This window comes from Haemorhous mexicanus, chromosome 2 (assembly GCF_027477595.1).
Source record: "Haemorhous mexicanus isolate bHaeMex1 chromosome 2, bHaeMex1.pri, whole genome shotgun sequence".
Lineage (NCBI taxonomy): Eukaryota > Metazoa > Chordata > Aves > Passeriformes > Fringillidae > Haemorhous > Haemorhous mexicanus.
The window spans coordinates 99,192,086-99,208,117 of record NC_082342.1 but is presented as its reverse complement, the minus strand read 5'-3'; the positions used below and the strand labels follow the sequence as shown (position 1 = coordinate 99,208,117).

Below are 16,032 nucleotides of genomic sequence, written 5' to 3'. Positions count from 1 at the left end.
TGGGAAAAACTTGTGCATATTAAATAGCAATCATGTTTATCTCGTTCTTTAGTGTCAAAGCAGAAATTTTTAATAGCACAAGTATTATTCCTGAGATTCTTCCACTTTCCAGTTGGCTGGGAAATTGTTTTTCATGAAGAAAGTACTCTAACTTTCTGAACACCAACAAAAAATGTCCTGTAGTCTTTCCCTAACCAGATAGTTTAGTCATGCTTTTCAGTGCTTTGAATTATTATGTTTTTTTTACCATAAGCCTACAAACACCTTTAATTATTCTGATGGAATTTGAATAATTTACAGTATTTCAAAGGGAGCGCTAATCCACTTGATCATCAGCTGAATAATAAATAAATCAATACTTCTGAAAATATAGTGGAAATAATGTATATTACTTGTTGAAGAATAAGCTAGTTTGACTACTATAAAGTAAAAAAAAGAGGCTGAAGTGAAGAAATTTTGTTTTCATCCTTGTTTTTGTGCTATCAGTGATTTGCAAAGCCACAAGCACTGTATTTTTGTATGTATGCACACAGTTAGGTCCTCTGAGAAAGTAATTATGTTAGGGAGATATGAAAATATGTTAATTAAACTGTAATAGTGGTTGGATGCTTTCAATATGGTCAACACTTAAAAGCTGCAGGTTTTTTAAATTCTGTGGGGATTTTGAGGTGGAAGCATAGTAAGAGGGCTGTTTTGGTCATATTATGGAGGGCAGAGCAGGACTGAGATTACAGAATGAGTTACTCCATTCCCTTAGAAGGTTTCCTGTGGTAACTTTTAAGAGCATGAGTGACACTCAGAAAGCTGTCAGCGCTTGGGCTCTGCTGCCTGTACTGTCTGTACTGATGCGCCTCTTGCAGCCATCAGGGATGTACTGTACTAGTAAAGGAAGCACAGTAGAAAACTCAATTCTTACTGTAGCTGTACAACAAGAAGTTGTCTCTCTGTTAGCTGATAACTTCATGAAGAACTTCCTAGAAGACATAAATGTAGAATTTTAATTACACGTTAATTTACTATTCATCATGGGGAAAATTATGAAATGAAAACTTTATCTGTCCCACACAGAAAGGCAGCTGCACTTGGAGAGTTGTGAGCAGTCTGACTGTTTCAAAAACCTTATCTAGCAAAACATATACTTTAATTCAAGATATACAACAAATAACTGAACTGGATAATGTATTCATGTGAAGGTCCTTTAACACTTTAGAAAGAAACTGGTAAATAAGGGTGTGCCGGCAGTTACAGGACAAGATCAAAAATGGTAATGCTCTTTTGGAGAGTATATCCCTGGGTTTTAGAGATAAAAGCAAAGCATTTTTTACTTTTAACATTGAATTTTTTTTCGTAAATTATATTTTTACTGCAATTGTGTAGCAATTTTATTTTTCTATTCTGTTGTTAGATTTAAATTTTAATTCTGCATTCAGTGTGTTGCATACAAAAATGTTTTCTGTTTTACAATGGCAGTCTTAAATTATTCTTCAAGATAGTAGTTGATTGATGGCGTCCTACCAAAAAGAACAACATAATCAATTATTTCTGAGGGGAATTGCTATAACATAATATTGCTTATAAAATTTTTAGAACTTCTTTTTCTAACATCTGAAAATTTTCTGTATTAAAATAGGTTTCCTCCATTTTTTGATGACAATCCATTTGGTATATATCAGAAGATTCTTGCTGGCAAAATAGATTTCCCGAGGCATTTGGATTTATATGTAAAGTAAGTCCATGACTCCCAACACTGTCTTTTCTATTCTAAATACCTCCTGAGCACTGTTTCTGAAAAATATTTTTAGAAGACCTGATTTCAGGTTCTGATTTTCTGAAACATCATGTTGGAAAATATTTTATATTACATTTACACTTTCAGTCCAAATAAACTTACATCTTTGGTAGACTTCAAGGTGGCAATACAGTTGTAAGATAATATCTGACTGTCTTTTCTGTGTATTATGGGTTATTAAATGCTTTTCCACCTTGTGGAAACCCCATTGGCATGTCCTGTAAGAAGGTCAGGAGGAGAAATATGAGAAGATAATCTGAGCAAATATTAGGAGAGCAGGAAGAGAGCACTAAACTGTTTCTGTCTGTAGATACATACCACTTAAATTACTCTCAGCATAATTACTTGAGCGAACTCTGGTACTTCAGAAGTTCTAGTGTAAAGTCAACTTAAATTTGTGATAGCAGAGGCCCAATTCGATATGGACTATTACATACACATGTAATGTGGGTTTAATTCTCAGTATTTAGCAATTGTTAAAAGTGTATTGCAGATGAAATAAATTTTTTTCCTATTCAAAAATTCCATAACTGAAATAATTTTTTCTTGCTTACTTTCACTACTGGGTAAACAGATACAAGCAAAACTGATCATTTGAGAAAGTTTGGTTTTTTTGGGTTTTTTTTTTTTTTTAAGCCTCCACTGAATCACTGGATGCACTGAATGAAGCATGTCTGCTTCCCCTTAGGCTGACTAGTGTCTCATATTTTTGTGTCTTTGTAGCAGTTTCCTCTTACTAGCTCCACACTGTTTAGTGTACTCTCATTGTCTGGTCTTCCTAATCCAATTGGTCTTGGACAGAAAACTGATGATCTCTTGTAGTATTCTGTGCACTGAACTATAATATTGTGATCAGAAGGGGGAACACCTCAAATTAGATTATCATCACTGACAACCCATCCAATATAGTGCAAGCAGTTACAGAGACTAATAAGGTTGCCCCTGAGCCTCCTTTCATCCAGGCTAAACAATCCCAGCTCCCTGAGCCGCTCCTTGTAGGACTTACCCTCCAGATCCTTCACCAGCTCCATTGCCCTTCTCTGGACTCACTCCAGCATCTCAATGTCTTTCTTGAAGTGAGTGGCCCAGAACTGGACACAGGAACATGAAGTGTGGTCAGCACTTACAAGTAGAGGGGCTCAATCACTGTTCTTCCCTGCTGGCCACACTACTTCTGTGGCTTCACTTGCTTTCTGCAGTGAGTTGTGAACACAATGTCTTGGGTGTCAGCCCCTCTTCCTTCTTTTAAAGCACGACATGCAGAACTGGATAGTCCTTGAACATCTCTGCATCATTAGCTTTTAAAACAAGTGCCAAGATTATTTTGTCCAATGAAGGCAGTCTACTTCTTACCTTCTAACCCATCTGTTTTCTCTCTCTTCTTACAATAAGTCAGTATTTCAACCAGAAAGTAGGCTGTCTTGAGTCCTATCAGATCCAGACTGTGAGGTATTAGCGCTATACAATGTTTTAACTCTCTGTTCTGAGGCAGAAAAACTGTTTCTCTTTCTGAACTCTGAGAATGCTTCTCTCCCTAGGGATATGTGCTGCCTGAGCTTACAGGCATCTACCTTTTTTTACTCACCTATCACCCTCCTGTACTCTTTACTTTCTGAATTTGTACCACTTCTGCTTTCCCTCCTGATGCATGAATGTCACTCTTCCTTACTGCTTTTTTAAACTTTTCTTTGCAAAGCCAGTTTTGGAAACCTACAAAAGAAATTTTAAATGTTAAAGCATTTTACTGATTATTGCTCTGCAGAGACCTTCATGTACAATTTGATTCTCAAAAACATACACCAGCATATCTATTGAATTAATTTTAACATAATTTTTAAATGATTTTTTAGAACCAATATAACAAAGAACTACTAAACTAACTATTATTTGTTTCAATTCAATGGATATTTCAGTGGTCCAAAGCAGCAAGTACCATATTTAGTAACAACACTATATCAGCAAGTAAACTCATCCTTTAACTGTTTTATGATGAATTTTTGAAGCAAGCCAAGAATCATCCATGAAATTTTTTCTGGTATTTTAGGAATTGGGAAATGTCTTTGGCCATAAACTCTGTGAATCTCTCCTTGGGTTTCTGGATTTCTTTTCAGTCCTACTTCTGTTTTAAATGTGCTTATAGTCCTCCTTGTAGCCTCTTCCATAATGAATGGTCTTTTTTTGTGAAGTAGAAAGGGATATTTCTGCAAAGGTGACTGTGAAAGGAGTTGGTCATATGATTTAATCTAATTTAAACATTTATTGTCTGAAATAATCACAAGAGTTTTCAAAACTGCTTTCTACTTGGATTTTTTTATTCATAGATCTGGTAATTTAATTTTTTTCCTGTTGAATTTTAGAATTATATTCCTGCCAAATGCAACAGCTTTTTAAACAGTCTAGCATATTCAGTTAATATATTCTTTCTGCACACACTTTTGTGATTTCAAGGATAGGTGACACAATGCTATTTTTGGGAGACAGACATTACAGGTAGGGAGGGAGAGAGGCAGGTGTCATTGTTGTGTTTGTGTTCTTTTCTGTAAATAGTTGACTTTTTTTGACCTTTGATATTGTTAAAAAATTGAACTAGCCATACTCTTTAATCTCCATCATTTCATGCTGTATGTCATCTCTCAGGAATATTTAAGATTGTAGAAATAAGGATGGTTAAACTTTGGTTCTTTCTTGTCATTGGTACTTCATGCAATTAGTCCAGAATGCCAGCTTTCTAAAATCAAATAGCAAAATAATCTTTGAGATAAAATGTAACTGCTTATAGAAATATGAAGCAATATTTTTCTTTCAATTCATAAGTAATCAAGCTAATTCCATAAATTATGATACTTTTGGTTTAGTTGTTTGGGGCTTAATATTTGAAGTACTTTGCTATTAATATGGAAGAGTTTTCTGTCTCTAAACTTCTTTTAATCTTTTAAAATGTTGATTTATTTTTATATGGAACTATTCAATGAGCCTGTGAGGCTTTTAGTTTTCAGTTAAATTTTAGTTGTTACTAGTTTTAAGCAGATGACTAGCTCTTCCATGGTTTCCCTGGATATTTAGCATGAAGATGAGGATTCATCTTTATCTGCTTTTTTAATGTATATTAGTGTTGAGTTCTGACAAACAGATTGGAGACCCATTTCGAGATTTGGAATGCCAAGCAAAATGCAAAAATACAAAGAACAGAATGGTGCTACTTGGCAAAGGGGCAGGGGAGGAGAGAGAGTTTTTTTCATGTGTTTCTTGGAAGAGTTTAAAAGAAATCTGCAAGAATTCTGTTAGATTCTTTTTTATTGCTTGCTCTTAAATGTCCTAAAATATGAGGAAATGAATGGTCAAAGGGAAGCATGTCTATATTCTGTAACACTTGAAAGTCAAATATAAATTACTTCTGTTTAACAGAGAACATGTTTTCTCTACTTCAGAGACCTTATTAAGAAGCTGCTTGTGGTTGACAGAACAAGACGACTAGGAAATATGAAGGTCAGTGTAAAATCTTTAGTGTAACACAGCACAAGGTTGAAAGAATTCTGTAGGAAAGACACAGACCAGTTCTTCATAGAGCTTTTGGCTTTATAAGCATGAAACACATACATTTCCCCATACATTACTTAGGTTATGCAATCCTAAATGTGAAGTTTAACCTGTGTATTTCTGTGTTTCTGAAAATCATTCCCCTATTTGGATTAATACTACTCTTCATGGTGGTTTTCCTCTCTCCTCACCACCATCCTGTTCATTAATGTGGAAACCTAGATTGGACCAGAAACATGGTATGCAGTCCTGCAGTGCAGTGTGCTGGCTCATTTGGTTCTTTTTCTGTGGCAGTGTTAATCCCAAAAGGACCACTAATCAAACTTGAAGTTTAAAAATTGTTTTAAAAGTATAAGGATTGTTGTAATTCTGTGATACCTGGTCATGGTCTTGGTGGGAGTGATTAAGCACAGTCAAATACTCTTCCACCAGGAAGAATTATTTACCTGATCCAAACAAATTTATGAAGACAATAGATACTGAAATTAGCTTGTATAATCTTTCTCTTTGGAGGCATCTAAAATTTTTCTCTGGGGAAGGGATGTTAGAGGTTTGCTTTTTTGGCCCAAAGCACATTGAATGGTAAACATAGGTGAAGATGGTAAAAGGTGCACAATTATCCAGGGTTTTCTTAACATATTAATATAAATAAAAATGCTTTAACCAACTGTCCAGTGTTTTCTTTTGGAGCCTTTTTATGGCACAAAGTTAGACTGGTAAGAAAAAACAGGAAATAATGTTTTTTCTTATCCTTCAGAATCCTTTGTAGTCTTTTTCAGGAGGATTTCTTAAGCTGAAAATTTTTAAATTCATTTTCCAGTGAAAACTTTTATATCTTTGGACAGTTTTGAGGTAAACAAGAACAAAAGCAAATCTTGACTTGTTCAAACATGGACTTTGGTATATGTGTTTGTCTGGGTTTTGTGTTGTTTCTGGGCATGTTTTTAGTCCATGGTTGCTTAGGTTTGTTTTGGGGTTTTCCCTACAATTGACTAAAATTCTTAAATCAAAAACAGTTCTAATTAAGAGCAGATTTTGGGATGGGAGCACTAGGTCAGACTTGTGTCTGATCCTTTTCCATGGTCATAATTGTTTTGAAAATATGTAAATCCCACAAAACATTTTCTGGTGAAACATTCAGTCAAATCTGCTTTTGGGGGAACTACGTGATACTGCTCTCCTTGATGCCTCATTGGCTATGAGCTTGGATAGTTTCACTCCATGTAAATCTGAAAAAACCAAATGTGTGATAGTGCTTGGTTTTGTGGAGCTGTGCATGTTATGGTCTTAAGTGCTGTGCTTTGATCAGGCCTGAGGCAGAGAACCAGCTGTTTTTCCCCAGTGGTTAATGCATAGGGAACAAGTCTGTGCTTGAAACAAGCTTAATCATGAAAAAAAGAGACATTTTTGTTTCTTATGTACGTAAATAAAACAGGAACCCCAGAGAGAATAATCATTACAAGGCAAATACACCTTTAGCTGTATATCTAGAATGAAAAGAAATGTTTTAATATATTTACTTTCGTAACAGTACTGAGAACCTCTTGCTGTCAGCATTAAATGTCTGTAATATTTAAAAAAAAAAGTGCTCCCCAGACATTTTTATTTAAAGCACCATCAACCCTCAGTTATTTTTTTATAGTGCAAGAATTAGAAAGTATATCTGAATAAAAGGCATTCTCTAAAATGTTGGTGAAAGCAAAAGTAAATAGGACTGTAATGTATGGTTTTGTGGGTACTTTAAAGCCTGTGTTTGATCTCCATTGTGTCAGAAGAATGCTAAAAAAAGCCTAAAGAAACCCCAAATCAAAATTACTTGGGTTTTATTGCTGGAACTCAGGATCTACTGGAGAATTAATACTATGAATTTATCCTTTAGAATCTTTTAATGATTATCACCTGAAAGAAAGAAAAAAAGGATAGACCTGATATCCCAGTCCTTATAATGAAATACATGGTTTGGCATATTTGTAGGTTGAAAAATAGTTATTTTGATTTCTTTCCCTAAAGAATGGAGCAGATGATGTGAAGAGACATCGATGGTTCAGGTCTATAGACTGGGATGCTGTACCTCAAAGGAGACTAAAGGTACATTCTGCAAATACTGTATAGGACATCACAAGGAGAAATCATTGTTCATTTAAGCTGATCTGTTGAAGGTTTGTTGGCTGTTGCATCTGTGTGTTTGTGTGTGTATAACCACATGTCTATATGCACACTTAGTAATTAAATGCATATTTGCCTTTTTGCAATGTGGAGTTAATTGTATGAATGTCTGTTTGCATTTTTGTCTATATACGAACTGTCTAAAAAAATCCATGCTTTAAATTGCTGAAGATGATTTGTTAATACAGAATTTAGTTTTCAGGTTTAGGGTTTTTTAAGTGATTACTTGTTGTAAGTGGTTTTTTATTTGGAGACGTGGAGGGGATTGCTAATTTGTTAGTTTGTTTTTGGGGTTTTTTTCCCTTGTCCGTATGTGTATGGAAGTATTTTACTCTGGGCTTTAAATTTTTGTGCCGAGTTCAATTCAGGTAAATGATTTAATAAAATGTGAAGCACATGGGAGTAGGAGGGCTAGGGAAGGTGAAAGAGAAGGATTTATGAATGTAATTCCAACAGACTTTTTTATAGCACTGAATTCTAATATTGTATGATGGCAGATGTTTGCAAAAGCTATCAACAGTACAAAATGCTTTTTAAAGTCCTTTGGAAGTAAAACTGCCTTCTTTCTTTCCTTCCTCAGAGTTCTAACTTGTACAATTTCTTACAGCAGTGTTTTTCTGTAGCAGAGGTCAAGTTATCACATGCAGTCAATCAAGTACCAATCAAACATTTGTTTTTCTTTTCTTTGCTTTAGTTTCTTGCACTTAAATTCCAGGTAGAGACCTTGAGCACTCGCAAAAAAAAAAAAAAAAAAATTAAAATGTTCTTGATGTATTCTTGTAAACAATATCTAATACAAAGCTGTAGATGACTTTTCTCTTTAAGAAAAATATGTTTTAAATGTGTAAGTTTGTTTTATTTTTAATCATTACTGCAACCAGTTGATATTTTTATGTATATTCATTGTAATGAAGTCACATTTTTCTAGGTATTATATTTACTGAAACCTGCAAAGAACACAAACTAGATGACGACCTGTTTAATAATATATAAACCCTGAAGTTCATGACGAGCAAAGCAATAAAAAACAAATAGTATTAAAAATTATTGTTAGATGTACAATCAAATATCTCAGGTCCAAACATCCTTTGTGTGGCATTTATATTTTAGAAATTAATCTAAAAAGAGTCACTGTAGCATTCGGATTATTATTAATACAAAACTTGTTTCTTAATCTTTATGATGGTAGAAGATGAGGTGGTACTTAATTAAACTTTAGAGTAGGGATGTGAAGAATTTTACTTGGTTATTTATGGAGGCAGCTATATTCTTCAGAATTTGTTTTCATTATTTCATACTGATGAAGAGATTGAAAATATGAAATAATGCACACAATGCTCCATTTTCCTGGTAAAAAGTGTGAATTTGTCTATTGTATAAATTATGCATTGATTCATGATCCGAATAAGATCTTAAATATCAATATCATATAAACAATAGCAATGGCTGAAAGGGAGAAAATTGTTTCATTAATCATCCTTTCTCTCTTGTTTTTTTCTTTGTGTGTGCCACTTTACAAAACTGGTTTTTTTCTGCCAAAATGCTTATAGGGAGGAGGGATACCAGGTGCTACACACAGTGGGGCAGACATTTCTCAGGGGCAGAGCAGATTCTGCACATTTTCTTCAGCATCTGGGCAGTATTACTGTGACTTCCAGACACAAAATTAGGACTCCTGCTTTTGGCTGAAGGTTAGAAATACTATCGTACAGGGACCTGTCTTTCCCATTGAAAACCTACTGATGATGACATCATTTTGAAAAGCCCAAAAGATCAGATAATTTCTCATGAGCTAGTGGAAGCCAGACTTTTCTTTTTGAGGATATGCGGAATCGCAATTTGCTGTACTTTATAGTTCTGTCTATGGTATAACTTTGAGCCAGTTTAGTGATGATCCATAAAGTTTTCTCATTCTAAAGTGTTCTGTTGGATTCAGCATGATAGTTAAGCTCTCAGTTGCTGAGAAGAGGACAGAGAGATTAATGTCCTTTAAGAGACCAAAAGGGGTTTCCCCTTCATTAATACTTGCAATTAATTAAATGTTCCTGAAGGGATCTCTTATCTCAGTCTGTGGCCAGAAGCACAGAGCATTCTTAATGTTAGATTTCAGACAAGTTAAAACTACAGATACTGTGAAACTGATGAGCAATACTAGAAACTGAAAGGGTCCTCTGTGAAAGCAAACATAAACTGATACTTCTCTTGGCACCTTCAAGTTTCATCAAAACAGTTGTTTGAATTAAGATGCTTTTATAACCATCCTTGTGAAATGAGTTATGGTGAAGCAGTTTCTCTACCTGCTTGAATTTATTGCTAGGTTAAGAAAAAACACAGTTGGTAGACAGAAGTTAGTAATTTCAATCTATTTTTTTTTCCTTCAATATGGTAGCAGTTTCCCATGCTGCTATGAAGATTCTTAGTTGAAAAGAAGCTAGTGCTCAATAAAATAGGTATCTATATAAAGTGTATTAATTATCTAAGTGTGTTTAACCACATTATTTAAGTGTAAAATTGACAAAAAGTTGGAATGTGTATGTGTTGCTACAAGCTTCTCTCTCTCATGCTGTTCCTTATTAGGGAAAAGGTGAACTGTAAATCTGTACTCCATTTGTTTAATAGATCTTTTACAGAATAGTATGATAGAGAGGAGCTAATTGAGAAAACTACTAACATTGTTGTTGTGCTTCTTCTAACTAGCCTCCCATAGTGCCCAAAGTATCCAATGATGGGGATACTTCCAATTTTGAAGCTTATCCTGAAGATGACTGGAACAAGACACCTCCGGTACCTCCTAAAGATCTAGAAATTTTCAAGAACTTCTGAGTGTAACATCTACACTCAACAAGGTATGTCCAAATGTCAAGAGTGCCCTTGAAAACATTGCAGACCTGTGAGTGAGAACCGTATGCAGAAATTACATTTTCTGACTTATAATGGATTGAAGTGACAAAAATCACCTCACAGGATTTAGTTTCCTACATTCATGAAGGTTTATTTGCATGCAAATATTTAAGTCCTTCTGTCCTTAATTTTTTTTTTAATAATATGTAAAAAGAAATACCTAGATTGATTTGACAGGTACAGAAATGTGATAGTTCTTAACTGAAGTGTTTTACTGCTAAGAATGCAGACTCTAGAGGAATAAGATTGTCAGTTTAATTCTGTACCCTGGATAGTCTCTCTAAATGTGGTAGGTTAATACTTTTACTGAGTTCAAATAGTCCACCTTGAGTTTTGTGTTCTTTTTTTTTTGTCTTAGAAACTGGAAGGAAATTGAAGTGCTAAGAGCAAGTCTGAAGAACAATGGAGTTCAAATATAAAGGAAGATTTTCTTTGTGGCTAAGAATGATACTGCATTCAGATATGTGTATTAGTAAATGTCAAAAAAGATGGAGGCAGGCAGGAATAATTTTTTTGCTGTAAACATTTGACTTTAGTTTATTAAATTGTGATAATGATAGTCTGCTCTGAAGTAGACTAACTAAAATGATATTTTTAGGATTTTTTTTTTTAACTTATGGTTGAATTAAGTTTCCTGCTATTCCCAGATCCTTTTTGCATAGTTAACTCATAGACTTAATTTTATAAGTTTATACTAAAGTTGTGTAATTAAAAGCACAAATTAGTATATATGTATATAATGGATACAGTACAACTAAAGCACAGGAATTGTGCAAAGATGTAAATTTTTGTACTTTGCAGAGTCTATGATTTTTATTTTTCAAATAATGTTTTTCAAGAAGTTCTTTAGGAATAAAAGTCTTAAAAAAGGATAAATGAGTTTTTCATCATCTTATATACATTTTATAATTCTTTGTAAAAAACAGAAATAATTACATTTTAAAAAGATTTGTACCTAAAATTTCCAATGCCTCACAGTTACAACCATAGTACTTGAAAGCAGAAAGACCAGGGCATGTTTTATTGTTGTTCAAGATGTATCTTAATGGCTAATTTATGAAGTTCTGTTACAATTATGTCTTTTTGAAAACCAAGTTTTGTGTGATTATATACTGTCTGAAATGAGATTCCTCACATGAAAACTCACTGCAAACATGCAAGTCAGTCTATCCTGATAAAAGGGCTTTACCCGGCTCTGACAGGAGTTTTTCCCTCACAAGCTTATCTTCTTCAAATGTAAAGCCATAACAGATCTTTTTCATTAGTGAAATAGTTTTTGTTGACTGCTGAATTCTGAATGCTTCAGAATATCAGAGGGAAGACTGAATATATAGTACAGCCTTATTTTTCTGTTCCTCCTCTTTGAAAATGTCCTAGTCCCTGCTGCCAGCAATTTCATATGAACAGAGTTCAAACCTTAGATGCAGTCTTTTTTTTCATCCTGTGTTAACATCTTTCTAGCAGCTCGAGCACACTTTTTTGGAAGTATTTGCAATATCACTTAATTTTAAGTAGCACTAAATATCAGTATGTGCATAAGTATATATCTTTATGTATGAATGCACAGAAACACAAAGGTAGATTGAATACTAGGCAGAATCTCTTTTGGTAGGGGCTTTTTTCATGTTACATATTGTGATACTTGTCTTAATATAAGGCAGTTGATTTTGAAGTGCTTCAATTACAAAAAACACAATTATATTTTTTAGGATGTTGTTGGTTTAGATAACTTCTAGTGAAATTACCATATTTAGACCCTTTTTTTTTTACTCAGAACATATCAGCTCGCTGGAGTTCTTCTACTATGACTTATGGCTCTACATAATACTGTTTAATTAGATCATACAGACAGTTTTTCCCAAAAAATTACTCTCCACATTTTTGATCTGAAAGTGATAAGAAATGTAGGCCAAGGATTTGTTTTTCTAAACTAAATCCTGTAATTGCTACTGAAATTACCATATTTATGATTTTATGGCAGATCTGTTACTGTAGTCTCCTTGTGAAAAAGCGATCTCAATTTTTTTTGTTTAAATAGTACAGAAGTGCTATTGAGAACCTGTAACTTCTTGGATATTAGATTATTTCTTCATAAAGCAAGTCTTACTAAAAGAGATTGTGTAACTCTTGTCAAAAATGCACAATGTGTAATAAAATCAGGATATTTCAAAATGATAATTCTGAAATATCACAAAGCTGTCTTGATGTTATGCAAGTTGATGGCCCCAGCTGCCACTCACTGAATATTGTGTAGGAATGTATAATGAAATACAGAACAATCCATAGGAAATTACAGTTTTAACCTAGTGTAAGTTCCTTATTCTCTTGGAAAAATGGTTTTCCTGGTTTTCTCCAGGAAAACCCAGCCAACTATATTTGTATCTGTGGAATTAGTCATTCTGAATCAATTGGAAAAACTGAAACACATAAAACACAGCTTACTTTGTGTAAGGGGGAGCAAGCAGTTGGGGAGTTTTCTTAATGTGTAAGTGTATGGTATTTTATGGACTCTGAATTCTACATACATCAATTTATTATTTGAAAATTTACATACTGCAAGAAAGTGTGCTAAATATAGGATTTTTCTTGAAATTTCAAAGCTGCTCTGTGTTTGAGTCTTCAGATCTGAGGAAATTAAATCGAAATTAAGTAATTTGCCACAGTGGCAGTTAGAAGTTTTGAATGCTTGAACAACAGGAGATAGTGAATTTTCTTTTTATGACTCTTATCCATTGCTGGCAGTGGATGCACTGACACTCATTATGATGGAGACTAAGGAAGTGAATACAATGTTATTAATAATGATAATCCATTGACTTTACATTGTTTCCGAGCCATGTGTACATACAGCTAACTACTGACCTCGTCAGCATGCTTTCTAGTACAAAACTGCTTTTAATTTTTTAAAATTAAAATACTGAAGTAAAACATAAAGCCAAAACATTTTGAAGCGTTATTTTAAGAGATCAGTTATTTTCTCTACCGTCCTGGACTTAATGAGGTGTTATTACCTGGCTGTTTTATTTATTTGCACAAGTGAGTCTCTACTGGGACTTCATGGCCGCTAATGTAGTTCTGTCTGAGTGCTCATACAGGTAAACACTCACTAGGAATTCTAGATTTATGGATTTTTTAAAGAAGACTAAAGATTTTTTAGTTCCTATTCAAGTAGGGTATTCTCTGAAGTTCATTTTATTTTGATTCTTTCTGTTAATGTGTTCTTTTGCATTTAGACTGTTGCATAAGGACTGTTGTCTTGCAAGAGAGCCCATAGGCCTTTGATAATCTACATCAGTGAACAAGAATGTTAAACGTTAAAAAAACAACCTTTATTTTTGAGTTTTATATATATATATATTTTTAATTGCCCAATCTGAGGTCTTAAGTGATAAACATGAATTGTAAACTCAATTGCCTTGTAACCAAATGATATAAATGCTTCATGATTTCAATGAAGAACATGCTGTAGATTTTCCTGTAAATGAGCTTGATCAATGAGTATGTGTGCTACTGAGCTTTAACTAATGTGATCTTCCACTGTAGAAAGTCATTGTTATGGATCAAATATAGGTACTAAACTATGTTTAAATGGATAAACAGGGATTTTACAGTTTTGAAAGCAATGAAGATATGGCTGTTCCTCAGCCCATCTGCTTGCCATTCAGAAGAGTTGTGATGCAGTGCTTCCTATGCTATAGAATTATTTTTCAGCTTTCAATGACTGTAGCATGATTCCTTTTTGTACTGTACTGTGTACAGACTTCCCATGTTTTGCACTTTTCTATGGCAAACTTTGACTGCTTTATAAATACTCTGCTGTGTAGTAAGTAGTGATAGTGGTAGCAGGCATTTGTGTGCTGCATAATCAGTTTGGACTGCTCAACTTGCGAGGTTCACTTGGGCTAATGTTGTGTGTTGCTGGTTGCTTGTTGTAGCTCACGTGTAAGTACTGTTAAAGTTACAAAGTCAGCCCTCATTGCACAATGAAAAATCACTGTGATCTGTACATAAACCCTAGTAAAACTTTATTGCTGTTTAATTTAATGTAATATCTGTCAAATCTGGATTCATTTAATAAACCTTTATATCTTTTCAAATGTTTAAACCTAGTTTGCTTCCATTTATGCTGGAAGGAGATTTGGGTTCTTCATCCAAGAAAATGGTGAAGGGGAGACGAGAGGAGCAGAAAAACAACTGTTCCTTCTTTTCACCTTTTAAGCCTTTCCAGAAGAAGATGCAAGTATTGGAACAGATTTCAGATGGTGTTGAAGAAGCACCAAAAAGTACATTTTCAAAACCATTTCAGGTAGTGCACCAGTAATCAAAAGTGCTAATTTGAACTTCTCATTAAACTTTGATTATATGCACCTAATTGCTTTGGCATTTTCACAACTCAATGACCCGAACGCTGTCCGGAGCACTCAGTTCAATCAGTTTCTTTAAGCATTAAAAAAATATTCTTACATTGTCTACCTGACTTACCCTTTATTTCATCTTCCATCAAAACTTGAAAAGTTCATTTTTAACAAAATTTGTTTAGCTGTTCAAATTCCTTATCTTGGGCCAAATGGATTTTATTTCTTACCACCTAGGTATCATAATATGGTGCTAATTACATAGTCATAGAACCTACTGGATGCAGTTTGGGCTTGTTAGGGGTTCACTTTTTAAAGGTGGATTTTTTTTCTGGCTGACTTCATTCTAAATTCTGTGCATTGATGTTTTTCCCTTGTAAACTACTATGTCATGTGCTTCAAGAGACTGCCAGTGGAAAGTGAAATAAGGCTGCAATGAGCCCTGGCAAGCTTTTAGTCATGTCTTTGTCATGAATCAAAACAACTTTTCAGTTAAAACACAGGAAATTTCTGAATGACAACAAGATACCAAACAAAATTCTATTTTGTTCATACCCCAGCCGTGTGGCTGAGTTTTTGTTCATTTGTCCTGAGTGCTACATCTTTTTTGAATGCACATTTAACTCTTTTATCTTTTCCGTAGAAGCCATTTAAAATAGACGTTTTCACTCATCCAGGGCAGGTAGTTTTAGTTCACTACCCCCAAATCTCTCACTTCATGCTTCATTAGGCCTTTTTAGGGCAAAACACTCTTAAAATGGCATTTGACAGTAGCCCACTGTTCTGTGACCCACTGTTGACCACTAAAGGTATGATACTGTAAAGAATGGTAGAAAGCAGCTGACATTGTTACATCTGGATCCTGCCCAGTACTTTGTGAATTCTTATATAATTCACAAATCAAGCCCTTCCTCATGCAAACTCCTGCCAGCTGCTTCAATCTCAGCTGCAGAATTCAGGTGGCTTTTCACAGGGAAAGTAACAGGCTCTTCTGCTGCTCTCAGTAGAAGACAACTCCATTCTGTCTTCCATGCCCCCTTTACATCTAACCTTCAAAAAAATCACATCCCATATGAATGTATGTCAAGCTTTGTATTTATCCTTGAAACCAGAAATACTGTAAAATTTTAACAAGCTGAATTGTACAATTTTCCATGTATCCAAATACTATTCCAGTTTTGTGCAATCATATTTCAAACTATTATCCTGTGAAAGTGCAGGTCAGTGGGGCTATTATACCAGCTTTGACTTAAGGTAGGTTTGTCTGATTCACTGCACTTGTTT

At 34.3% G+C, this 16,032-nt stretch overlaps 1 protein-coding gene across 2 annotated transcripts in view; it reads left to right on the top strand.

Annotated features, from left to right (window-relative positions):
- The window catches only part of PRKX (protein kinase cAMP-dependent X-linked catalytic subunit), a 56,164-nt gene extending 41,666 nt beyond the window's left edge, over positions 1-14,498 (top strand). For both annotated transcript variants that reach the window (XM_059839711.1, XM_059839712.1), the window contains exons 5-9: positions 1,631-1,726; positions 5,218-5,275; positions 7,337-7,414; positions 10,190-10,338; positions 10,752-14,498. In XM_059839711.1, coding sequence (XP_059695694.1) covers positions 1,631-1,726; positions 5,218-5,275; positions 7,337-7,414; positions 10,190-10,315 — 358 coding nt within the window. In that variant the 3' untranslated portion in view covers positions 10,316-10,338; positions 10,752-14,498. The remainder of the gene's footprint in view (positions 1-1,630; positions 1,727-5,217; positions 5,276-7,336; positions 7,415-10,189; positions 10,339-10,751) is intronic.
- The last annotated feature ends 1,534 nt before the right edge of the window (positions 14,499-16,032 follow it).